General features: G+C 36.3%; 1 protein-coding gene and 1 long non-coding RNA gene across 2 annotated transcripts; one reads left to right on the top strand and one right to left on the bottom strand.

Moving 5' to 3' along the window:
• Positions 1-9,940: 9,940 nt before the first annotated feature.
• Positions 9,941-22,906, top strand: LOC110921476 (purine permease 1). The gene is made up of 2 exons (XM_022165803.2): positions 9,941-10,764; positions 22,388-22,906. Exons 1-2 carry the CDS (start codon positions 10,000-10,002, stop codon positions 22,742-22,744), a joined length of 1,122 nt encoding a protein of 373 aa, XP_022021495.1. The 5' UTR covers positions 9,941-9,999; the 3' UTR covers positions 22,745-22,906.
• Positions 22,907-26,637: 3,731 nt separating this feature from the next.
• On the bottom strand, positions 26,638-27,765 carry LOC110925802. Its single transcript, XR_002584744.2, has 3 exons — positions 27,568-27,765; positions 27,319-27,443; positions 26,638-27,223 (listed from the first exon to the last, which is right to left on the bottom strand). It is a non-coding gene; the product is annotated as an uncharacterized LOC110925802 (long non-coding RNA).
• Positions 27,766-27,771: the final 6 nt, after the last annotated feature.

The following is a 27,771-nucleotide window of genomic DNA, read 5'->3' as shown; positions in this document are numbered from 1 at the left end:
TTTAATGAATATCTCACTGGCCGACAAAATGTTTTGATATACACACCGTACAGACTGAACCAGAATATGATTGGGCCGATGAATTCACATGAAAGACTGATTTCGTGTGAATTGACTATACTAACTCAAACGAAATCACATTTTCACACGAAATATCAATTTCACACGAAATTAGCACCTTCAAACGAAACATTCACACGAAATAGGCAGCTTCAAACGAAATATGGTATTTCACGCGAAATAGTGACACATTCAAACGAAATAAGGTATTTCGTACGAAATAGGTGAATTTTCAAACGAAATATGGTATTTCGTACGAAATATGTGAACTTTCAAGCGAAATATGGTGTTTCATGCGAAATAGGGTGTCAATTTGGTGCGAAATAACATGTTTTCAAATGAAATAGCTAATTTCGTGCGAAATTAAGCTGACGTCACGTGGTATCGGACACAAAATCTCAGATTTCTCTCAAACGGCTAGGAATTAGGATCTGAAACTTTGTAGGGTTGTAGATCAGGTGTTTTCGCACAACATTTCAAAAAATCATGTAATTTGTACCGTAAAAACCCATTCAATTTTGAAAAATTCAGTAAAAAACGTGAAAGAAGTGTAGAAGATGAAGAAATAGATTGAATTTGATGCAATTCGGATCTGAATCTATGCGTTTGATCAGTGCAATCGAGCTCCTGTTCTGATACCACTTGTAGGATCAGTTTTGACTCCGAAACGATTGTGAAACGAACGTATGACGTGCGGAAACCGTACACGAACGTGACCTAACACACACGATGTAATATAAACGTGATTCGATTAGAAATCTAACAAATACAAGCACCTTGAATCACTTTCTCTCTCTAGATTCTCTCTCTAGATCTAGAGCTCTCTAAATGTCAAATGAGCATAAAGTCTTTAATCTAAACATAAAGGATCTATTTATAGGCCAAGGAGAATTAATGAGACTTCTCATTAATTACAGAAATGCCACCTTGCCTTTTGTCTAAATATTACAATATAACGCTAATAAGATCAGTTTCTCGCTACGGCTCGGATTGACGAAGGCGATAGACATAAATGCACTAACATGCCATTTGGATTGACGAACGCACCGGCAGTTTTTATGGATTTGAAGAATCGCATATGCAAACCACATCTCGATAAATTCTTAATAGTATTTATCGATGATATTCTGATCTATTCGCGAACGAAGGAGGAGCATAAGCAACATCTGAGAGTCATTCTGGAAATGCTAAAGAAAGAAAAGCTTTATGCGAAGTTCACTAAGTGCGAATTCTAGATTCGCAAAGTACAGTTCCTTGGTCATGTGGTGAACGAGAATGGTATTCATGTAAACCCATCAAAGATAGAAACAATCAAGAATTAGGAAGCGCCCAAAACTCCGACTGAAGTACGGTAGTTTCTGGGATTAGCAGGTTACTACCGGAGATTCATTGAGAATTTTTCAAAAAATGCTCAACCGCTAACTTCCCTCACGTAGAAAGACAAGAAGTTTGACTGGAGAGAAAAACAAGAGGAAGCATTTCAGCTTCTCAAGGATAAGCTATGCGATGCACCAACCTTATCACTGCCTGAAGGTACCAATGACTTCGTGGTATACTGCGACGCTTCACGTCAAAGTCTGGGTTACGTGCTTATGCAACGACAAAAGGTCATCGCATATGCATTGCGTCAGTTGAAAGTTCATGAGAAGAATTATACCATCCACGACCTAGAATTAGGCACGGTGGTATTCGCTTTGAAGATTTGGCAGCATTATCTGTATGGTACTCGATGTACTATCTTCACGGATTACAAAAGTCTTCAGCACATATTTAACCAAAAGGAGTTAAATATGCGTCAACGACGATGGTTTGAGTTATTGAATGATTATGACTGTGAGATTAAGTACCACCCAGGAAGGGCGAACGTGGTAGCGGACATAATGAGTCGAAAGGAACGGGTTAAAACATTAAGATTTTGAGCTTTGGAAATGACGATTCAGACGAACCTTACTACGCGTATTCATGACGCACAACAAGAAGCACTCAAGGAAGAGAATATCAAGGCTGAACTTCTCCAGTGTATGGAGAAACAGTTGGTGTCAAATGAAGAGGGAGCCTTATACTTTAGGGACGCATCTGGGTTCCGCTCTTTGGCGGTATTCGGGAGATTATCTTTGATGAAGCCCATAAGTCAAGATACTAGATCCATCCAGGATCAGACAAGATGTATCAAGACTTGAAAGAGTATTATTGGTGGCCAAATCTCAAGAACGACGTTGCTGCTTACGTCGGAAAGTGCCTAACTTGTGCAAAGGTTAAGGTCGAGTATCAAAAGCCATCAGGTCTGCTGCAACAACCCGAAATACCTGTCTGGAAGTGGGAGTAAATATCGATGGATTTCATAATGAAATTACCCAGGACCCCCAGAGGACACGATATGATATGGGTAATAGTCGATCGATTGACCAAGTCTGCGCACTTCCTATCAATACGGGAAAAGGATAGTACTGGAAAGCTTGTCGAATTGTATCTCAAGGAAATAGTGGCTCGTCATGGAGTGCCTATTTCAATAATTTCAGACAGAGATGGTTGCTTTGTATCAAGGATCTGGCAATCTTTTCAGGAGGCCTTTGGATCTCACTTGGATCTAAGCACGGCCTTCCATCCGCAAACTGAAGGCCAGAGCGAACGAACAATACAAACACTTGAAGATATGCTTCGTGCATGTGTAATGGATTTAGGCGGCAGCTGGGATACTCACCTACCCTTGGTCGAGTTTTCCACTAATAACAGCTATCACACGAGCATCAAAGCCGCACCATTCGAAGCTCTATATGGTCTCAATTGTCGCTCTGCGCTATGTTGGGTGGAAGCTGGACACAGACAACTGATTGGTCCCGAACTAGTCAAGGAAATGACCACAAAATCTTTAAGATCCGATACCGTATCAAGGAGGCTCATGATCGACAAAAGAGCTACGCCGATCGAAGAAGGAAGCCATTAGCTTTCGAGGTAGGAGACAAAGTTTTGTTGAAAGTCTCGCCTTAGAAAGGTGTGGCAAGATTCGGCAAGCGTGGAAAGTTGAATCCACGGTATATTGGACCGTTTAAGATCTTGGAAAAGATTGGTATCGTTGCGTATAAATTGGAGCTACCGGAGGAACTGAATGGCGTACATGATACGTTCCACGTGTCAAACCTCAAGAAGAGTCCAACACAGGAAACTGTTATCATCCCTGCGGATGAGGTACACATTGATGATAAACTCCGATTCACAAACTGGAAGGTCCAGAAAACGAGGAGAAGTCTCATAAAACTGGTTAAAGTCTGTTGGAACTCTCGTCACGGTCCCGAGTATACTTGGGAACGTGAGGATCAATTTAAAGCCAAGTACCCCCACCTGTTCGAGGAAACTCCTGCGAGGGATAACTCCGCTTGAATTTCGGGACGAAATTCTTTTAACAGGGGGAGACTGTGACAACTGGCACGAAACCGGTAATTTCCGTACTATTTTAATAATTATTTATTTCCTGCATTTATGTGTTTAAACGTCAACATTATATGCTTGCATGTTATACATTTGAAATCATGCATGTTACAAATTTCATTTAGCGCATTATGCAATACATTAAGCATTACGTCGAAACAATTAGTAAACTCACCGGTTAGACAAGTTGTGTCAGCACAGCGTACTCAGTTAAACGATAGATTTAGGACTTAGATGTAGGTCCAACATCAAAAATACATTAAAACCCAAGTAGGTGAACAATGGTTTATATTAACACTTTCCGAAAACTAAAATAAGCACTAAAAATTGTCTGAAACCCATTTTAAACACAAAATTCTGCACTCTTCAGCAAAATTCAGCATTTAAAACACAAAATAACATGCAGAAAGTAGTATAAAATATCCAGAATAACTTGTAAAGTGTCGGGAATGAAACCATGTCACAAAAGGTACTTCATACCTTGTAAATTTCACAACTTAACACCTTAATGAACCGACAACCAAACGATTAACCGGACACTACCCAAAACTCCAAAAATAAACTAGAAACATTGTTTTAGTGTTTTAAAGCTAGTTATGATCATAAAACACATTGAAAACCATAAAAACACTTAAACACATATAACGCTTCCTTAAACTTTCTAACTTACCTCTTTAACCCCTCATCTTCCAAAACCATACAACTTACCCCCCCCCCCAATGTTGTCGGCCCCAAAGAGGCCCCACATCCTTCCCATGTTGACCAACCCTTTGTTGGTCAAAGATGCCAAACATAAGACCCTATGGTTAACAAAATGTTGGAGAATTATAAGTAATGTCCATTAGGAGAAAAACCTTATCAATTCACAAACACTTTTCAAAATTTTCTCTCCTCCTCTTCTCCTTCTTGCTCTCGGCCATACATACCCCCACATACATCTCCATTTTTCTTCCTCATTCAAGGCAATCCAAGGTTACTCAAAGGTGTTAGAAGGTATTCTAAGAAGGTGTGAAGCATTGGAAGCTTAAGGACCACCATTTGGAGCTTTTATCCACCACTTCTTCATCATTTTTCTTCTTCATCTAGTTCTTGCCACTTCCCTAGCCACAAGAGCTAGTGGTAAGCATCATAAACTCTCTTTTACTTCATGTTAGTTATATGTACAACTTACACTATCTAAAAATCGAAACTTTAAAAGATGTAGACATGAAGATCTAACAAACCTAAAGAAAAAACAAGTGATTTTAGTGTTGTTTGATGTATGTTATGAAGTTGTTGTTATTGATCTTGTGTTTTTGGTTAGATCCAACATGTGTAAGCTATTAGAAGCTTAGATCTAACAAGTTTAGGCATGGATCTTGAGAGATCCATGAAGAAACTTGATGATGAACTTGAAGATCTTTAAAGTGAGCTTGAAAATGGTTTTAAAATAGATTTTGCATGATCTTGAAACCACTAAACATATTGAGGGTCAATTTTGTAAAATAAAGTTTCATTAAAGTTTACTAAAGTTTACCAAGAAGCTTTGATTCAGGTGGATCTAAGTGTTTAATACATGGATCTAAAAGACTACATATTTTTATGAAGTTTCAAGTTCATCACATGAAGAAACATGATGATTTTAGTGATCTTTACTTGTTAGATTGTTGAATCTTGAATTTTGGTGATTTAAAAGAAAATAAACACATGTTTTAAAACATAGGAAACCTCCATTTTTAGGGGAAACTATGTCAAAATTTTTAAAAAATTTTGACACTTAGAAAAATATAAAGTTTGGTGAAACTTTTCTACAAAAATTGTTCAAAAATAATTAACAAAGGTTTCCCTAATTTTTATATAAAATACAAATTAAGAAAATAAAGTTTTCTTCAAGAATAAAAACAAGTATAAGTATGTATATTTTTAGGAAAAATATATATTTAGTGGTCACAAAAATTGTGTGCTATATGTATATTAAGTGTAATAATGTAAGTATCTATAGAAAACCCACTTTAATTTAGAAAACCCGGGAAACTCAAAGCTCCCGATGTTTTTTTTTCTTGAAAAAATTTACACATGTTATATACATGTTTTTAAGGGTTTTGGGCAAAAAAAATCAAAAAAATGCCGAGTAGATATTTTTAAAAAAAATAAACAAGTTTTGGTGTAACACATGTTACAAATATGTCAGATAAATGTAACATGTGTTACACCAAAACTTGTTTATTTTTTTTTAAATATCTACTCGGCGCTTTTTTGATTTTTTTTGCCCAAAACCCTTAAAAACATGTATATAACATGTATAAATATTTTCAAGAAAAAAAAAACATCGGGAGCTTTGAGTTTCCTGGGTTTTCTAAATTAAAGTGGATTTTCTATACATCCTTCCCCAAGTGTAATATATCTATATATATATATATATATATATATATATATATATATATATATATTATTGTATGTTTAGGAACTTGAAAATACACTAAATACTCCAACGGAGTATAAACACCAAAATACACACAAAAATACACAAGGAAATATTTATAAATAATATATACAAAAATTAGCCGTAAATGGGTATATGGACAAATACCAAAATGTATATTTATTTAAAGACATTCCTTACAAATTCATGGACTTGGACAACATTTGGACAATACTGGACAAATATATATATATTTATGGAAAAATATATATAATTACTACAATTAAATGGAAATTATACGAAATCGGACATGTGACAAGAATGAATATATATATTTAAAAAGTATGACAAAATATATATGTTACAAACAAACCTTAAAAATATATTATTTTTAAGAAACGGAATTCCGGAAAGTATTAAAAATCATAATAATTAATTTTGCCAATTAATGCAAAATACATAAGTATTTATACTTAAATACAAGTATACTTTCTACATATACATAAATATATATTTTTTGGAATAAAAATATATATAATCACAAATAAAAAATGCAATTTAGATTTAACAATAATGTGACGAACGGGCGAGACCCGACCATCATGGGCACAACCCACACATGTGACTAACATATACGATTAAAACAAAACAAATACATAAGTCAAGATGGTAACTTGTACTTAGTGAGTTACAAGTTTAGGTGATTAACATATGTAGAACAGTTATAGGTCACGTCGCATACAAAGTAGACACCGGTGAAGTTTAGACGCTGAAGACGCAAAACAGTGAGTTCATGTCCTCACTTTTAAACATTTTCTTGTTTTCAAAACTTTGGGGAAAATACATGTACTATGGTATGTAGAAAAACTAAGGAATGATACAATAGATCATGTACGAATAGGGTGAAACTTAAGCACCATTAATCATGAACACACCTAGACCGAGGAGCGAAAGGTTAGATCTAATGGGTTTTGGGCAGCCTCACTCCTGGCCCCTACATTTGCCTAAGAGTGCTTTTGGGTCCCAGTCGTGAAACGACGGAAAAATTACCTAGGATTGGATGCTTCCTATGTCGTCACACATGTTAATGTCCTCGCGAAACATTAGTGATCTCGATTTTTACATTTACATATTTCAATTTACAAGCACATTTTACAATTACATACCATGTTTTCATACAACTATAACTCATACATTCTATACAAACTGCATGAATTCACATCAACTTTTGTTGACGATTTTCAAAACTTACATGTATTTCAGGAGTGGATGCTTGCGGGCTTATGTTCAAGAAGTTATGTTCATGTTCAAGATGTTATGTGTCTACGCTCCTTTGCCATCTTTTGATGGATTTGTTTTCAATATTCCGCCTCCTTGCGGAGATATAAGAAGCAAAACCTTGATCTTTTAATTGGAAATGATGTTGTAAACTTCTCAAACAATTGTCTTTTGAGGAGATGTAAACTCAAAACAGCTACCTCTCGCCTTCTCCCACTTCTCTTATAAGGTGAGCTTATTGATGAGGGGGAGGGGGGGAAGGAGCCCGATAGGGTCCCCCCACTGACTTGGACTGGTAGTGAGAACCCGATCTCCAGAAGCTAATTGGCTTAGTATTGCTTTGGCTGAGCCCTATCTTGCTCTTAACTTGTATTTTGGATGTTGAAACATTGAATGGCAAATTTGGAGTTTGTTTTATATCATGTAGCATGTTTACTTATCGTATGCAATGAGAATCAATCACAATCACACCTCGCACTTCCGCATCTGACAGGGGTGTGACAGATCGCTTCTTGGAAATTTGTTACTTCTATCCTTCCACCGTAGGTTTCGCTAGTTTTGGTCGTCAGATCCTTTGCCGGGATCCTTTTTTGTATTAGCAGCGTGACTGGCTACCACTAATTTTCTTGGCAGACATAAACTTTTGCTATCTTCATAATTTCTTCGATGGTAGTTAACACCCCGTTTTTATCATGTAATTTTCTGAGTAATTCATCATCATTAATACCTTGCAGAAAGGCCCAACAGGCGAGGTCTTGTGCTAGCCTGGGGGTCGCTATACTCTCCTTATTGAATCTTGCCAAGAAATTCTCCACCGTCTCGTTGTCGCGGCGTCGAATTTGTTAAACCTCGTTTCTACCCTTTGTGTGACGCCTCTGCTGGGTGAACTATTGTGTGAACTTGGTAACCAAATCTTCAAAACTATATATTCCTCCGGTAGGAAGGCTATCCCACCATACCTAGGCCGCTCCTACTAACGTTTGAACAAACATTTTGCACCACAGGGCATGGACCAAATCCCACTTCCCCTGCGTTTTTAAACATGTTCAAGTGATCGTTTGGGTCATTGGTATCCGTCATACTTGCCTATAGTCAGGGGCATCTTTGGTTTTTCCTTAATAGGTGCGTCCACTATGCGCCGACTGAACTTTGATCGAAATGTCACATCTGCCGGTTTATATGGCTTTGTTAGGTCGTATTGATATACTTCTTCCAGGTTGTTTCTTAGCCTGGATGAAAGTGGTGTGGCGCTTAGGTTGGTGGGTGTTCGCCCAATATTGTCACAAGTAAGGTGTTGTGTAGACGAGTTGCCTCGATCATATGTTTGACCCACCGATGGCGAGGTTTAGCTATACGTGAGGTATGATCCAGGACGCCTAAACCACGGTGGTGCTGGCATGTATGTCAGGTATTATGACGATTGAGGATTTCCCACATAAGATAGCGAAGATCCATACGCATGAGGTTGGACCGATGGTAAGTACTCATACGGAGGAATGTAGTAATACGAGGGAATGTATGCTTGTTTTCCGGGCGTGATGGGAGCATTCTACACCGTGTGAGGCATTACAATGAGCTGATGGGGGTGACGCGGATAAGGCCATTATGAGAGTCGCTGAATACAACAGAGGTATCTACAGAACTAAAGATGGCTAGTAGTATTATGTTGCAGTTACGTGTTGTGATAGGGTAGGATAAACCGTGGAGACATTCCATGGCGTGAAGGGAATAGAGGTGGCCGACAACGTGGTGACGATGATTACGCCACAAGGAATATGAGAATGGGTCTTTCGACGATGCTCTGGGTATCATAGGTGATGATAGTTGTATAGTTCCTTCATATCCTGGTGGTGCTTTAGCCTCGAATTCTAGATCTAAAGATCTGGTTATTGATGGTTGCACGACTATCGTAGTAATAACATACATTCTTCCTTGGCCTTCTGATGCTAAGAGGATGTTTGTCACATGTGTCTCGTCACGATTGCTCGTCATGGTAGTAGGTTTCTTGTATCAGTTCCATCCCACGGATGGCGCCAATGAAGAAACGTGTACCTGATGGGTGGATCTCCGGTGAATATCTCTGACGTTGACAACTAGAATGATGTCCTACAAAACAAATCACTGTTAGGACTCGTTACAGGAATGAGGTCATTCATGTAACCACCCTCCGATATGAGAATAAGTCTTGGTTTGTGAGAGTAAATAATAGAGAGAGGGAGGGAGTGTTCATGGAGTAAATGATCTTACCATGGGTTCGGCTCCTCTAGTGTTTGGTAGCTTTAGGGTTTCCTCTTTTGAGGAATTATGGTTGAATTGAGATTGAGACCAAAAATAGGAGATCATGCAGATCTCCCCAGTTTATTGGAGATTTAGTTAATAATGTCTATCCATGCAAATGGAATATAATGACGACATGATGTATTATTATTAAAATAGGTTTGGCCAGTTTGGGTTGACCGAACCGGGTCATACCTTGTCATATAAAAAAGACACAATGATAAATAAAAAGTCATAATAATCTAAACAAAAATTCTGAAATCTACAAGCTAAAGCGAAAACCTAAGATTTCATATCGTAGAATTCGATGAGATGGTTACAATGCCGTTTGAATGAATTCAATCAAAGTCCGTTTGATACTTTTCTTACGACTTCTTATTCTTGTGAGACTATGTATTTGATCTAGCCCTATAAAACGTAACTCTTCATGATTATCTTAGTAGATAAATACCATCCACATATAAAAAATGTACAAATAACGCAACGTGTAAATACACCGGTCATAACAATATTGTGTTATTTCTCCCAAAATTGATTTTAGTACATTATTATACAAAATGGAAAACCATGAACAAACCACAACTTCCACTACCCACACCACCACCACACATGTAACGGCTAAGGCTAGACCGCCAACCAAAATAACTCTTTTAATACTTAGTTTTATCTTATTATCAATCGGAAACTGCGGTGGCCCGTTGATCACACGCCTCTACTTCATCCATGGCGGCAACCGTGTATGGTTATCGTCGTCCCTAGAAACCGCAGGATGGCCTGTCATCATTGTAGTTCTCATAGTTCTCTACTTACACCGTCACAGAACAACAGAAAACAAACCTACAACCCTCATCTACATGCGTCCGCGGTTATTCTTCGCAGTAGCATTTATCGGCCTCCTCACTGGCCTCGATGACTACCTTTACGCCTACGGCGTGGCCCGCCTCCCAATATCCACGTCAGCCCTAATCCTAGCTCCCCATCTCGCTTTTGTTGCGTTTTTTGCTTACGTTCTTGTGAAACAAAAGTTTACACCGTATTCGGTCAACGCGGTGGTGCTATTGACGGTCGGGGCAGCGGTGTTGGCATTGCATACGAGCGGTGACCGGCCGGCGGGAGAGAGTAAGAAGGAGTATTGGATGGGGTTTGTTATGACGGTAGCGGCAGCGTTGTTGTATGGGTTTGTGTTGCCGTTTATAGAACTAACGTACAAGCATGCAAAGCAAGAGATTACGTATACACTTGTGGTGGAGATTCAGATTGTCATGTGCTTTTTTGCAACCCTATTTTGTATGGTCGGAATGATTGCAAACAATGACTTTAAGGTACAACTCCTTATAGCCTCATTTTTTATTTCAAATACAAAATTTGTTCCCAGTGTCGAAGCTTGAAAATTTCCACGAGAAGTCGGAAGTTACCGAAACTAAAAATTCTATATAAGTAAAAAAAAAATTATAAAATTGGGGGGTCGAAAACATATATACCTAAAAAATTCTATACGAAACGTACATACATAACACCATTGAGCGAAAAGTTTGGGGGGTCGGGCGCCCCTCCCGGCCCCTTGAAAGCCGCGCCACTGTTTGTACCAGTACCGTATCGGAGAGAGTAAAAGTGTAAACTGAATACGGCCGGGATTGCTGGTCGCAATATGGTATCAGCTCGGTATCGATTGATGGTACAAAAATACCAAAACCGAATAGTAGAAAAACCGAAAACCATAAAAATAAATACCCGTAGTAATACTGATTTTATTTAGTTTATTATGGTAATGGAAATTGATATAACATGCACATCCCTCTGAATTTCTATACTATCCTTAACTCTTTATTTTAAGAAAAAAATTAAGTTTTTTTTTAATCAATATAAAAAAACAGGGAATAGATATATCTTTAAAATATATATATATATATATATAGAGGCCGGTTAACGTACAATACCTCTTATCCTACATTATGTACGCGATGCCCTCAGCCATACGATCTTCAATCGATCAAACGCGAGCGAAACTAATTAAAATGATTAAATTAATCATTTTAATATATCTAAATCATACCAGGAAGGTTAAACATCATTGCGAGGTCATAAATCTCTGTAATTGACCAATGATAGTTCAAAATCAAACCCTAAATCAAATTCAAAAACCTGAAAATCTTCTTCCCCAACCTCCCTTCGTTCCTTTTAGTGCGATGTCGATAATAAGAACTACTAATTTGGGAGTTGTAAGGGTCAAACGGAAGAAGACTGACAATGATCGACCAACAATCGAATAAGATGAACAGTAACACACACAGAGATTTTTCACATGCGATATTCAATTTTTCACATGCGATTCTACACACCCCATGACATTTTTCACATTACCCCATGCTAGCCATTTTTTCACATGCGATATTCAATTTTCCACATGCGATTCTACACACCTCATGCCATTTTTCACATTACCTCATGCCATTTTTTCACATGCGATATTCAATTTTCCACATGCGATTTTACACACCCCATGCTATTTTTCACATTACCCCATGCTAGCCATTTCTTCACATGCGATATTCAATCTTCCACATGCGATTCTACACACCCCATGCCATTTTTCACATTACCCCATGCCATTTTTTCAAATGCGATATTCAAATCTTCCACATGCGATTTTGTCCATCTACACACCTCATGCCATTTTTCACACTACCCCATGCTAACCATTTTTTCACATGCGATATGTATTGAATTCGCACCAGATCTGCACCTGATCAAACGGCTGGGATGATCGCGTACGTATCGTACGATAAGCGCATTTGTATTTTACTCTTTACCTATATATATATATATTATAAGAATAGAGATGATGATTCGAATGTGAATGCTCTCATAACAAACAAAACGTATTACCGTGGATCACCACACAAAAATAACTTTTGAATAATGCGATCAAAATTTATGTTATTGTGTGATAGTTATTTGAGTTGAAATAGAAAATTGTAATTTAAAATAACTAGAGATGGTAAAGAATTTCAACGTTTTATGGTTTAAAGCAAATAACTTTTCACTTTTCACTTTAGAAAAGTTACACCAATTATAAGTACATATTTTGACTTTATTTTTAATTTCTTTAACTTACTTTTCACTTTAGAAAAGTTACATTTACTTTATTTTAATTTCTTTCAACTTACTTCACTTTAGAAAAGTTATATTTTACTTTATTTTAATTTCTTTCAACTTACATGTGCAAGTTTGTTAGCTTTTCACTGTGCAAAATAGTTTGGGTGCAAAGTAATTTGGGAATGAGAAAATCAAGAAAGTAGTTGTTATATACCATGGTATTGAAATAATATAACATCCATACTTATCACATACGTTGTTTTATGATTATCTATCTTTATTCGTGTATCGTTTTTGTCCGATAATAATACAAAAATTGTGACATTTGCGAGTAAAGAAATATACATCACGTATCATTAGGACTGGACTTATAGTTTAATGAAACTAGGCCATTACCTAGGCCTTCATAAGACTTAGAGCCACCCAGTTCTAATAAAAGTTTTTTTTTGTACAACTCTACATTGCGATTTTGTTTGCGAAAATTGAAGATTAAGTTATCCAACCCACTCTAAAGAGAAAAATGCCCAGATAGTCCCTGTGGGTTCGCCTTTTTTCACCTATAGTCCCTAACTTTCTAAAACTACCTGAATAGTCCCCAAGTTTTCGTTTTTTGTTTCCGGATAGTCCCTGGGTCTAACTTCAGTTTGTTTTCTCTGTTAAGAGAGTGTGAAATGTCAAAAATACCCTTTCCTTAAAATGGCCAAACCACAGGGACTATCCGAGCATCTTCTTCATTTTTATTTATAAAACCCACCACCACACTTCATCTTCAACCTCCACCCACCATCACCCTCCTCCAACCTCCACCCACCATCACCCTCCTCCACCCTTCATATTCAACCTCCACCCACCATGGACAGCTGAACGGGTATATTACCGGATAATCGATTACTTGACAAATCAACAATATTCAAAAACGCACAATCACCAAAACCTGACGGAATTTGACCGGTGAAACGGTTACCGGACAGATTTATATCAACTAAATAAGGCAACCACGTGCATAATTCAGTAGGAATTTCACCTATAATATTATTACCAGACAGATCTAGAGTTTGCAAATTCTTACAAAACCGTATATCCGAGGGAAAGTTCCGGCAAGCCCTAGGTCAGCCGTTTTTAACGAAATGACGCGATTCTCCTGATCGTTCCAGCATCCGACGTAATCGAAGCGGCAGATGAAGCCGGCGGTGTTGTTGTTGAAGTTCCAGGAGGAGAGAGTGTGATCTGGATCGTGGAGGGAGCGGAGGAGGCCGCGGAGGCAGTTGACGTCGTCCTCGGCGGCGGCGGGGGGTGGCGGAGTGAGGAGGAGGGTGAAGGTGATGAGTGTTGGGAGAGTGAAGGTGCATCTGGAAGGTTGCGGTGAGGTAGGGTTTGTGTTCATCTAGGAGAGTGTTGGGGTGTTTGATTGATGGTGTGGAATGGAAGGATAAGGGGGAAAGAACATTGACTGTTGAAGGTGGACCGGCGAAAGTGTGGTGTGAGTTGTGGTTTTGACCGGGAGAATAATCCCGCTCGCTTTTCAACTTTTGTTTTTTGAACGGTCGCTCACTTTTCAACCAACGACTAACACTAACGAGAGAACGGAGTGGTGTTGTCGAGCTAATCGGGAGCTATCGAAGAGGAGTTGAGATCGTCGGAGATTGATCGGAGAGGAGGGAAACGGTACGTTGCAGGTTCAATCACCTCTGTGATGGTGGAGGGTGGAGGAGGGTGATGGTGGGTGGAGGTTAAAGATGAAGTGTGGTGGTCGGGTTTTATAAATAAAAATGAAGAAGATGCCCGGATAGTCCCTATGGTTTGGCCTTTTAAGGAAAGAGTATTTTTGTCATTTCACATCATTTTAACAGAGAAAAGTAACTGAAGTTAGACCCAGGGACTATCCGGGAAAAAAAAAACGAAAACTTGGGGACTATTCAGGTAGTTTTAGAAAGTTGGGGACTATAGGTGAAAAAAGGCGAAACCACAGGGACTATCCGGGCATTTTTCTCCCCTCTAAAAGTTTCTTTTTTTTTATAACTCTACATTGCGATTTTGTTTGCAAAAATTGAAGATTAAGTTATCCAACCCACTCACTTCCTTAATAAGATTTAATTTTGAAGAAATACTGTCATTTTGAAAGGCAAGGCTTTAATATATCAACGTTTTATGAAAAAAATAATAATAATAACTTAGCAATTAAAAGAAAATCATGGTATCAATTATGTTCACAAGGAACATGGATCGAATTCTAGGTCTTAAATTTCTAATTATTTTATTTTAAAAAGCAATAATGAAAAGTTGAAAAGGGCACCAATTTTTTTCACCTAGAGTCATCAAAATGATTGAGCTGATCTTGCGTATCATAAATTTTGGATCGATAAAAATGCATAAATGTGTATACAAAAATATAAAAAACAGATTTTTTTTTTTTTTGAAAAGTAGACTTCGTTAAAACAAACCCCCGACCCAAACGGACAAGACGCCAAACAATATACAAAACCCCAGACCCAAACGGACAAGAGACCAATTTTACAACATATACACAGGAGACATACACCACTCTTTCCATCTAATGCTTCTAAAGAAAGACCTATTCTTAATCCAAACTAAACCTCTAGACTTAACCTCACCAATCACATCTTACGGGCTACATTTTCTTATTTTGGAACATGGTCTCGTTCCTTCATTTCCATATGCACCAAACCGTGATAATAATCAAGCCATCAATAATCTTTTTTGCTTTCTTACCCATTTGTAAGTATCTATGTAACTCCATTAAATCCTTAACCGAGAACACGAACAAAGAAGGGATTTTAAACCACGAGCTAAAACTGATCCATACTCTATTAGCGAACATGCACGCCGTAAATAAATGTTCCATCGTTTCCTCTATCTCCTCGCACATCAAACAAAGATCCGACAGGATGATCACGTTCCTTCTCCTTAGATTCACTCGGGTGGCTAATCTGTCGAGATTAGCTCTCCACAACATTATGTTGCATTTTAAAGTAACCCATTTGCACCATTTAAATTCCACCCTCGTCCCACCACCCCTATCAGTATCCATCATTTTTTTAATCACTTTAACCGTAAAAACCCCCGTGTCGCCTCCCATCCATTTCCACTTGGCTTTTTCATTTGATAGTCGCACCTCCGAGAAAGCGTCTTGACATTCCTGCCATTCGAGCCATTCTATCTCTGTCTCCAGGTCTCTTTGCCACTGCCAAGCCCATCCAAACATCTCTTCCTTCCTATAGACCCTATCCATCACTTTACACATTTTTTTCCATTTCCAGATTAAATAAATGAGGCCACTAGTCTTTGAGAGGAATCTCTCCCAACCAAATGTCAATCCAAAATCTAATATCCCTTCTGTCCCCCACAATCCCTGAAATGAAATGTTGAAGACACTTCCCGTTTAATTTCAATTTAAGCTCCATTTTAGCTTAGTCCAACAACTTGCAATAGAATCATTGTATGTCAAAAAAACTCCAACCTCTCCTCTTATAATGACACGCCTCCACCACTTTCCTCCATAAGCTTTGGTTCTCCACCCTGAATCTCCAGACCCAAATTTCCAACAGAGCTTCTCACATTTTAAAGACAGTTTATACCCAAGCCCCCTTTACTTTTTGGTAACGTTACCCAATCCCAAGCCACCCAATGAATTTTGTTCAAATCGTTGTTCCCCGCCCACAAAAATTATCTCATTTTTGCCTCTAAAGTGTCAATACCCATATGAGCTTTATATAGAGAGAAATCATAAATTGGGAGACTCTCCAAAACCGCCTTGATCAAGTTCAATCTCCCCCCAAGCGATAAAGTTTTAGCTTTCCAAACAGATAACCTTTTATCAAAAGTCTCAATAATCGGTTTCCAATTTTTAATTCTGTTCATATTAGCCCCCACTACAATCCCCAAGTATGTTATAGGAATATCTTCTCTGTTACACCCCAAAACCTCCGCCAGAGAGGTAGCTTCCGAAGCTCCCACGCCAATCCCATACAGGTTAGACTTAAAAAGATTTATTTTTAGACTCGGGCATTCTTAAGAAACCCTAAGTAACCGAGAGACACTAAAATATTATCTTTAGACCGTTCACCAAGAACCAATGCATCATCCGTGTATAAAAAGGGAGTCAAAGTTGGGCCCTCGTTAGGAGTTTTAATCCCCTTAAGAACCCCCTCTTACCCCGCTTTCAAAAAATGCATGACAGAGCCTCCATAACAATTAAAAAAAGAAAAGGCAAGATAGGATCCCTTTGCCTAATCCTTTTTGGAACATTGAAATTCAATAATAGGGGACCCGTTTACTAAAACCGATGACCTGGCCGAAGCCAAAACCCCTTTTACCCAAATACACTATCTTGGAGGAAAACCCATTTGTATCATCGTTTCAATTAAAAAGCCCTAGTTAACGTTGTCGTAAGTTTTCTCAAAATCAATTTTTATAAGGAAAGCTTTTCTTTTACTTTTTTAAGCCACAACAAAACTTCATTAAGCATAAGAGGGCTATCGAGAATATACTTTCCTTTGAGGAACGCCATCTGGTTTTCCGAGATGACCGAGCGGATAACTTTTTTTAGCCGGTTTGCCATCATTTTCGATATCGTTTTGCTAATGACTTCGATCAGGTTTATGGGCCTATAATCTTTCAACCACGCAGGGTTCTTTGTCTTTGGGAGTAGAGCAATGAAAGACAAATTGCACCCACCGGAGATCTCACCGTTAATATGGAACGAGGCTAGGATATTTCTGAAGTCTTCCTCAAACATATTCCAGAACCTTTTTATGAACCTAAAATTGAACCCATCACCCGGCGCCTTGTCAGAACCACATTCAAAGATTGCCAATTTGATTTCTTCATTCAGAAAAGGGCCGTAAGAAATAGAGCATCCAAATCTAATATTATTCCTTGATTGATAAAGTTCAAGAATGAAATTTCACCGTAAACGTACACGTTTAATGTGTCTTTGGTTCCCGAATGAAAAAAAAACGTCTGAATTTAAAATATAGCATACACAAGATATTTTAGAATCCATTATGAACCATTTCAGTATGGACTTATTCTAACTGCCTCAAAAATTGCCATCTACATTATTCACGTGTCTAATGATGTGATTTTTTTCACTTGGATCGATCTTTTATATTTTTATGAAATATTATTTTGGTTTTTCTAATAAAGTAATGATAGAGATATAGTTGTAACCTTCTATGTTTCGATCTTATTTTTTTTCCAATAAAATAATGTTATAGATAGTTGTAACCTTCTATGTTTCGATCTTAAAATATACTTTATTTATATTATTGGATAATATATTTTCAAAAATACATTTTTTTGTTATCTTATAAGGCTATAGGGTGTGGTCATGACCCTCATGGTCACCATGATTCTTCACATCGGTGCCATGTCACTCACTTCTAATCCATCATCCAAAACCACTACCCTAAGGGTGTGGTCATGACCCAAATCACTATTTTCTTATTTTAGTTTACTTTTGTGGAAAAGGAAAATGAAATATTGAAAAAGGAAAGTAGGCTCATGGTTGCCATGGTTTAATCCACGCCAACCATGGTGGATGAAGCAAGGGGATGGTGTAGCAATCCATTGATGGTCCTATGTGGCATTAATGACCCAACCCATGCTCCCCATACCCTTTAGCCTAAGTTTATGATATTTGTAGCAATAAAATCAATATACCGGGACATGATTTGACGTTAAATTATTATATTGAGACAAAAATTGACAAAATAATTATCAAATGATTTAACTTATTATACCATACCTTAAACTATTTTAAGATGACTTTATTAATATATTGTACCCAGTTCAATATTTAATATATTATATTGAATTCAGAAAATCTACTTTTACAGTTGGACATGGTGTAACAAAGCTCATATTAAATAATAGAAAAAAATAGAGTTCATGTAGTTTTTGGTATTTTGTCATTAAAGTTGGACATGGTGTAACAAAGCTCATATTAAATTATAGAAAAAATTAGAGTTAAATGTTAGTTTTTTTTTTTGTTTGGGCCATTTTTCAGTTTAGTCTAAAGGTTTTATTTTTCGTCTGTGAGTCCAAAAAGGTTTCACCATTGCCATTTTAGTCCACTGAGGTTAACTTCATCTATTTTTTTGTTAACATCATTATCATCATCATCATACTCAGTATATCCCACCAATAACAAAAGTTAAGGTAGAGTCTGAGGAGGGTGAAATGTAGACAGGCTTACCTCTACCCCATAGGAATACAGAGGCTGCTTCCAATGAGACCCCCGGCTCGATAGTAGTTTTGCATCAAGCCTAGGACATAGGGCACATAACACTCAGCAATTGAGACAAACGCTGATTAGTGCATGTACCCCCTTGTCTTTCGGCTATCAACGCCACCACATGATGCATGATTAACCATCCCCCTCTTTTATCGTTATTTTCACGAAATTAGTACAATAACGTTAAAATTAGAGCACTTTCACTTTTGTCCCCCGAGCGCCCACACATATATACATTATGTGAGCATACCGCTAGCGGGGCGTAAACGAGAATGGTAATTCGGTCATTTTATATGTAATTATGTACTAGAAGGGCAATTCGGCATATCAAATGACCGAATTGTCTTTCTCATTAACAGAAAAGGTGGATGAAATTAATCTAGTGGACTAAAATGGCAACAGTGAAATCTTTTTATACCCACAAACAAAAAATGAAACCTTTATATTAAAGTCGCATCATTTAACTCAAAAATTATAATTATTACATAAGATGAAAAATATATTCTCAACAATAACTAAAAAAAATGAAAATGTATAATATTAAATAAACTGTCACTAAAACTCTAAAAGTAGTCAAATAAAGCACACCACTTCTTAAATTTTGGTTGGACCATTGTCACCATTATCAACTCTTATTTTCAAACATTTGACCCTACACATTTGTCCTTAGTTTGCAAGAGTCCATACAAAAACAAGCGACCTTGACTTATCCCCATGAAGGTATGCCCGATTTCCAATAAAATTACCAATTATATCAAGAAAAAATGAATTTCAATAATTTCAGTTGTAACTCATTTGCTGATAAACAAAATATTGTTTGTAAAAATTGTGACAAAATATTTTCAACATGTGTTAAACAAAGTAAAGTTTTGTTTTAATAAATATTCATTTCATTATTGATACACATAACTCTGACCTAATTGTCAGGCTAAATAATTAACATAGGAAAGTACTAAATAAAAAAAAAAGGTGTACTTCTTCTCAAGCAGTATCACCCGCAACTCCTTGATGTCTCGTACCTTGACTTTCACTTGACGAAAGAAAACATATGATATAATAGAGGAAACAAACTGAAGAAACATCAAAATAATTAATTGTTCATGAAATTCTAAAACAAAAAATTCCCCAATTTACTTGCTCGTTTTGCAGCTGCCAAAGTTAGACATTTTCAATTGCCTTGAAATCATAATCTAGTAGTATCTTGGGTGGAATAAGTTTTAGTGATCATTAGGTCTTGGATTCGATTCCCCTAAGGGGTTTCTTCCAGATTTATTGGGTTTCCTACTTAGTTAGTGTATAGACATTATTGCCTACTGGAGATGGATATGACGGGTGGTTCCGCTGGTGGCACGATGATACTCCAATAGCCCGTTACTGATCCAAAATTCCCTTTAAAAAAATTCGCATCGAATAGAAATTAGTGTTGTAATCGAGCCGAGTCAGATTGGGTTTGAGCTCGAGCTTAAACTTGAACGAGCCAGCTCGATTTGGCTTGTTTATTTTAACGAGCTGACAAGTCGAGCTCGAGCTCGGCTTGTAAAAAATTCAAGCCAGCTTAAGCCTAATCGAGCCAACTCCTTAATATTTTTTATTTTGTTTTTACATATATTAATAACATGAAAAAAAATTATTACACACGTATATATGCATATTATTATTATTATTATTATTATTATTATTATTATTATTATTATTATTATTATTATTATTATTATTATTATTATTATTTTTATTTCAAAGACCAGGCATAGTAAAATTTAAATGTATAACTTTTTCCCAATATTCTTATATGTTATTGAGTAATTAATCTTAAAATGTTAACAATTAAGCTCTCTCCCAGATACTTTTTATTCTTATATATTTGTAATTTAAATTACTATATAGAATAAAATAATTTCGAGTTGGTTCACAAGCTCACAAGCCAACTCACACGAGCTCGGCTCGTTTACAAATCGAGCTGAGTCGAGCCGGCTTGTTTACAAAAGAGCTTTTTTGAGCGAGCCGGGAAGTCGGGAACTGCAAGCTTTTCGAACACCCTGATAAAAATCCCAAAACCCTCATGCCGACTTCCACTTTTATTTTCCTTGTGGCTTTGTTTTCTCTTGGCAGCCCAACGTTCCAACCGAACGGCTAATATTTTAGTTTAGCCCATATTATTTCTAGGCCACTCAATATAAATAGCCCACGAAAATCATTTTTAACCCATCATTGTTTAATGTTTAATTTGGATGTTGCAAATTGCAATTCAACGTCCACATCAATTTCCGACATATTTTTTTTTCTTTTCTAATTCAATTTTAAGAAATTGTGATCTAAACAATTTCTTAATCCACGCTTGTTTTAGTTCGTTTTCACCCTTAATCGTAAATCATGAGTTTGTATCCTGAATTTCTTCAATACTTTCGAACATTTAGGCATTTCATGGAATGTAATGGAATTGAAATTGAAATTTACATAGGGATTGGATTTAAAAGGAATTAGATTTGGAATTTAAACATTCCAGTAGGAATTGGAATCTCAATTCCATTCTTGATGTGTTCGTTTGGCACATGATTTGGAATCTACCGATTCCTTCTCAACAATCGGTGAGCCAGTTCGGGTCGTTAACGAGCCGATTCGGGTCGAGACAATTCGGGTCCTTAAAGGGGCGGGTTGGGTTAAGACGTTTCAGATCTTTAAGGAGCCAGATCGAGTCAAGATGTTTCAAGTTGTTAATGGGTCGGGTCAATTTGATATGTTGGCCGAATCGAGACGTTATGAGTCTGTTCGGGTTGAGATGTTTCAAGTCATTAACGGGTCGGGTCGGTGTGATACGTTTTAGGTCGTTAAAGGGTCAAGTCGAGACGTTTCAGATCGTTAAAGGGTCGGGTCTAGACGTGTCCGGTTGATGCTAGGCCGGGTCATGTTGAGACGTTGCGGGTCAGCATGGGCTGATCGGGTTGAATTTTTGTAGGTCGGTGGCGAACTGGGTCGGATCGAGGCGTTGCATGTTGGCGCCGGACAAGTTCGGGTTGAGACGTTTTAGACATCGGTGACCGGTCAAAGATTCCAATGACTTTACTTGAATTCATTCAAAATTTGGAAAGATTTTGAATTCATTTAGTTTAAAGAATTCGAAAGAGTTCAATTCCAATTTCAATTCCAATTCTTTGCAAACCGAACACGATCAAGAATGGAATTGAGATTCTAATTCTTTCCTTTGTTGAAACGAAGAACACAAGGAATGAAATCTAAATTCCAATTTCATCCAAATTCCATTCCATTCTGTGAAACAAACACTATGTGCAATCACTCCACACCTACAATATCAATAAAAAACAAATGAACTTAAATTTTATCCTACCAAAACGTGTATTTTCCAAAATGATTTAATATATATGTCTAAATACATAAAATTCTACAAAAATGTATGCTAAAATGTGGTAAACCATACATGAAAAACTAAAAATGCACCTAACACTACTCGTAAAACTTGTACCAAAAACCAATATAAAACCAAATGTTTCTCAATTAACTAGTTTTTTTCATATATTGTTATGACTTGTTTCAAGTTATGAATTTGTGGAACGTTATTTGGTTTTGGTTGTTTGTAGGTGATTCAAAGTGAGGCAAAAGATTTTGAACTTGGGCAAACAAAATATTATGCAATACTGTGTGCTAGTGCTTTGATATGGCAATGTTTCTTCTTAGGAGCTATTGGAGTTATCTTTTGTGCATCTTCGTTATTATCAGGGATTATAATTGCCGTTCTTCTTCCGGTAACAGAAGTATTAGCAGTAATTTTCTACAAAGAAAAGTTTCAAGCTGAGAAAGGAGTCGCACTTGTTTTGTCTCTATGGGGATTTGCTTCTTACTTCTATGGGGATTATAAGTTGACGAAGAGGTTGAAGGAAGAAATGCAGTATTCTCAACAATCAATGGAGATGGATCAAGCTAATTCATTTGTATAGTAGTTGAGTTTAGTTATACGTTTTTACTTTTTTTCTTCTTCTTATTATGTTTTCAATTTATACTCTTAAACCAAGGTTAAAGTTCTATCGAAGGAGATTTGATGTAAGCTCATAAATATGAAAATTATAAATTTTTCTTAGTTTCTAAAATTTTATTGAGTATTCTATTTCGTAGAATATTTTGTATTTTATGCGATATATAAGATAAGAGATCGTTTTGTTATCTATTAATGTTTTTTAAATCCAAATATATACAACCTCTATAGGTTGGTTAGTATTAAAAAACCACCTTTATAATATGTTGTAACTTAGTTCATTCAAGATAACCACTGGGTCTTGGCTCAGTGGTTACCGACACCCATTTAGTGTCTCTTGAGGCCTCCCATTGCCTGGAGGTCACGGGTTCGAATCCTGGGTGCTCCATGCTCTTCAATCCAATCAAGTTGGCAAGGGTATTTACCGCCAGTGATCGTTGTCGGGTCATGAACTGGGAAGGGAGATCCCTTCCGTGGCTAAGGATACCGTACACCTATCCTTTTTTTTTAGTTCATTCAAGATACTTCTTGTATTTAGTGCAACATTTATTCATTATTATAATTATATAACCCATATATTGATTCATTTGTTTATTCATGTACTTGTCTGTATAAAGTAGTTTTTTGCCATATTCATTGAAACCATCCAAGGTCAACTTGCTACTTTACTTCGGCGGCAGAGTCTTATCTTTAAGACAAGTTGATTCATCAGATTTTCTGATGGATAACTTACCAAAAATCTGTCGAATTGATCCCCGGATTTCTGATAATCAGAGTTCACTGGATTCTGATGATAATCATCAGATTCATCATCAGACTCATCAGATTTGTCCTTTCTGATCGTCATTCTTTATTTGTGATCTCTGATATTTGTTGAAGATGTATCTTCTTTTCTTCTTTTGTCTTGTTTATCTGGTATCTTCTTCTTGTTTGATCTTTTGACTTTATCTTCAGCACATGATCAGATTGACCATAATTTTCTTCAATACTTACAAAAATTTTCCCAACAATTTCCCAAAAGTATTGTAAGAAAAATAACTATTCATAACAGAGAACATGAAAGAAAATTTAAACCATAGAAATTCAAATTGTAACAGAAACATTGTTCAACAGAAAAATAACGGAAATAAATTGTTTATCAAGCACTGTCAAGATTGACTCTGTAAAGATCACCATCCTTTAGTCTCTTCTTGAAGTCAATTGTTTTGTTGCATTCCTTGAATATTTCCTTGTACCAAGTTCTTACTTCATTCAATTCATTGATGATCTTCTCAATCTTTTTCTTCAACACGTCTTTGTCACGACCCTTTGCTTTAAGCTGCTCTTGCTTTTTGTTCATGCATTTCTTTATTGAGAGTCTGGTTTGAGTACTTGCATATTTCATCTACTCTAAAAAGAGCCTTCTCTCCTTCATGATCCCTAAAAACAATAGAAAGTTCTGGATTTTCAAAAATAACTCATGTTCTGACTTCTTCTTGTAGTTCTGTTGGGATTGTTGTGTTAGGAGGGGACATGAGCAAATTTTTGTTAATTACATAGTCGTAATTAATGCAGAGATCAAAATCAGTTAAAGCTATTCATGTAAATAGATTCCTTCAAGCTTTTGAGAGGCTGTCAGGGGCTCTCATTATGACCCTTGTGTTTCTTTTTTCTTCATCAAAGGTCTTTTTCAGCATAATCAGGTCTATTGAATGGAGCCTATCTACTAAATCACCATCTTTGATTACCTATTCATCACCATTTTTCTGATCAAGGTATACTTGTTTTGCTCATGGATGCCTATAATTGCATTTGGTGCAACAAAGGGATCCACTTTTCTGACTCTCACTACAGGATTAGTTTGAACTAGGTGAATGCTGCATTCTCCTCTTTCAAGTCTTTCCAACCTTATGTCCCTGCTCATGAACTCAATGGTCTTTCTTCTTTGTCTTGTTCAGACGAATAGAATTCTTTGAGTTTGCTTTCAGGAAACATCATGTCTTCTCTCTCAATTTCTTGTACAAAAGTGACATTTCCTTTTGAATCCTTTACTTGCACTATCTTTGGTCTCTTTGAAGATGTTGCAGATTCTTCCCATTTTCTTTTCTCTGCAAGGTTCAAGGACTCACTAAAAGATGTTTCACCTGATGTTTCCTATAATATCTATAAAATGAATTAATTTAGTTTTACCATGGTGTTGCCTATAATATATGACGAATTTTGGTACCACTTCATTTTTGTCTAATTATTATACGTATGTTTAGCTTGTAATCGTTTATGTGTTATACTATGAAACATTAATCGATTGTAGTAATATGTGTTATGCTATGAGACAATAATATATCAAAACTATGCTTTTGATAACAAAACAAAATACATAGAGAAATACCAATACAAATTACAAGTAAAAACTTCTTTGTATACGTCCTATTAGTAAGGTTATCATCATTATCAAGAATTGATAATTTCACAAAAGGCAACGCAATGTCGCGTGCAAGCTCACGGTGCTGTCTACTTGATCGGTTCGAAAGAAATCATGTTTTTAGGTGAGTTGGAGGAGGTTCTAGAAACGATTGCGAAGAGTATCCATACAGATCTTTTGTTCGTAGCATCCATGTTCTAGAAACAAATTGAAGATACATACAGATCTGAAATCATATTATGAAACAGATTCATACATACAGATCTAATGTTCTTGCATCCATACAGATCTTTTGTTCATAGCATCCATGTTTTAGTGTTCTTTGGGGAATATTAACTGATTCATAAAACAATAACTGGAACAAAACATTGATATTCAACCAAAGTTCAACCAAAATAATATTATGCTAAATTTACCCTAATAACTGAAACAAACATTCAAATTCAACGAAAATTCAAAAAATACACATATTATACCAAAAAATCAACCAAAATCCTATTATGCTAATTTTGCCCTAATATCTGAAACAAACATTCAAATTCAACCAAAAATTAGGTGAAGGGTGAAATTGACGAACCTGATTTCGTGAAAAAAAAACAGAAAAACTTCCTTCACTAAACAACAACCTGTAAATAAACTTCAATAATTAACTTGATAAATTACAGAAAATAAAATTTAAAATTAAACATCTATATAAAATACAAAAAATACAAGAACTTACCAGAAAAACAAAACCAGATCCAGTAGAAGAGAGAGTATGATGTAGTAGGGCTTTATAGACTCCATCACAAGATTAATATGCAAAGATGAACCCAAATTCGAAGGTCGATCCGTGTGAAAGTTAATCTACACCGTCAGATTATGTTTAAAAACCAGGGACAACCGTAGGATCTGTGTTTCTTGTGTGAGATTTGTGTTTCTTGAAAGGGAATTGGCGTTTTATGCAAAGATGGGACTGTGTGATACATACCTCAGAGAAAAAGTGAGATACATAATGGATCTTTTGGGTTTTTTTGAAACCTAGCTGGAAGTGGAATACATACAGAAGGTTGAAGAATAGAAGGAAGAAGAAGAAGAGTAGAAAAGGAAAGGAAAAGAAGGTTATGAGCACGTGTGATGTATCGACCTGCAGGAAAGAGAGAAAGCGACGTATTATCTCCGGTCAAATAAGTATTTAGGGGTTAAAGAAAAAAACGGGAAGACGACACGTGGGAAGGAGGAGGGGGGCTTGTAATGCTGACACGTGTCTTGTTAAACTTTTCCTTTATTATATAGGAAGATATATATATATATATATATATATATATATATATATATATATATATATATATTAATGCTTAAAATGACCATTTTGCCCCTGAGGAAAAGGACAAAAAACGATGGTTTTTTTAGAAATCTGAGCTGACTTTGCTTTTGGACCAAAATGGTAAAAAAAAATGAAACCACAAGGACCCAGATGCAAAAGGTTTGAGATTTAGACTAAAGTGGCAAAACTACCCAAACCTCAGGGACCAAAATGACAGTTTACTCAAACTTACCTTTAAAAGTGACCGGCAATTTGTTTCAAAAATAAAAGAGTAAATTACTATTTTCGTCCCTGTGGTTTGTCAAAAATCACTATTTCAGTCCATTAGTTTAAAAATTGCGATTTCAGTTCTTGTGGTTTCAATTTCGTAACCATTTCAGTCCACCTCGTAACCATTTCAGTCCCTGTACTAACAGAATAAATGGATTGAAATGGTTATGAAAGTGAAACCACAATAACTGGAACAAAACATTGATATTCAACCAAAGTTCAACCAAAATCATATTATGCTAAATGCCTAAATTTACCCTAATAACCGAAACAAACATTCAAATTCAACGAAAATTCAAAAAATACACATATTATACTAAAAATTCAACCAAAATCCTATTATGCTAATTTTGCCCTAATATGTGAAACAAACATTCAAATTCAACCAAAAATTAGGTGAAAGGTGAAATTGACGAACCTGATTTCGTGAAAAAAAAACAGAAAAACTTCCTTCACTAAACAACAACCTGTAAATAAACTTCAATAATTAACTTGATAAATTACAGAAAATAAAATTTAAAATTAAACATCTATATAAAATACAAAAAATACAAGAACTTACCAGAAAAACAAAACCAGATCCAGTAGAAGAGAGAGTATGATGTAGTAGGGCTTTATAGACTCTATCACAAGATTAATATGCAAAGATGAACCCAAATTCGAAGGTCGATCCGTGTGAAAGCTAATCTACACCGTCAGATTATGTTTAAAAACCAGGGACAACCGTAGGATCTGTATTTCTTGTGTGAGATTTGTGTTTCTTGAAAGGGAATTGGCGTTTTATGCAAAGATGGGACTGTGTGATACATACCTCAGAGAAAAAGTGAGATACATAATGGATCTTTTGGGTTTTTTTGAAACCTAGCTGGAAGTGGAATACATACAGAAGGTTGAAGAATAGAAGGAAGAAGAAGAGTAGAAAAGGAAAGGAAAAGAAGGTTATGAGCGCGTGTGATGTATCGACCTGCAGGAAAGAGAGAAAGCGACGTATTATCTTCGGTCAAATAAGTATTTA

The sequence above is a fragment of the Helianthus annuus genome, chromosome 4 (assembly GCF_002127325.2).
Source record: "Helianthus annuus cultivar XRQ/B chromosome 4, HanXRQr2.0-SUNRISE, whole genome shotgun sequence".
NCBI lineage: Eukaryota > Viridiplantae > Streptophyta > Magnoliopsida > Asterales > Asteraceae > Helianthus > Helianthus annuus.
Note: the sequence above shows the minus strand (reverse complement) of the source record. Positions and strands in the feature narration are given on the sequence as shown.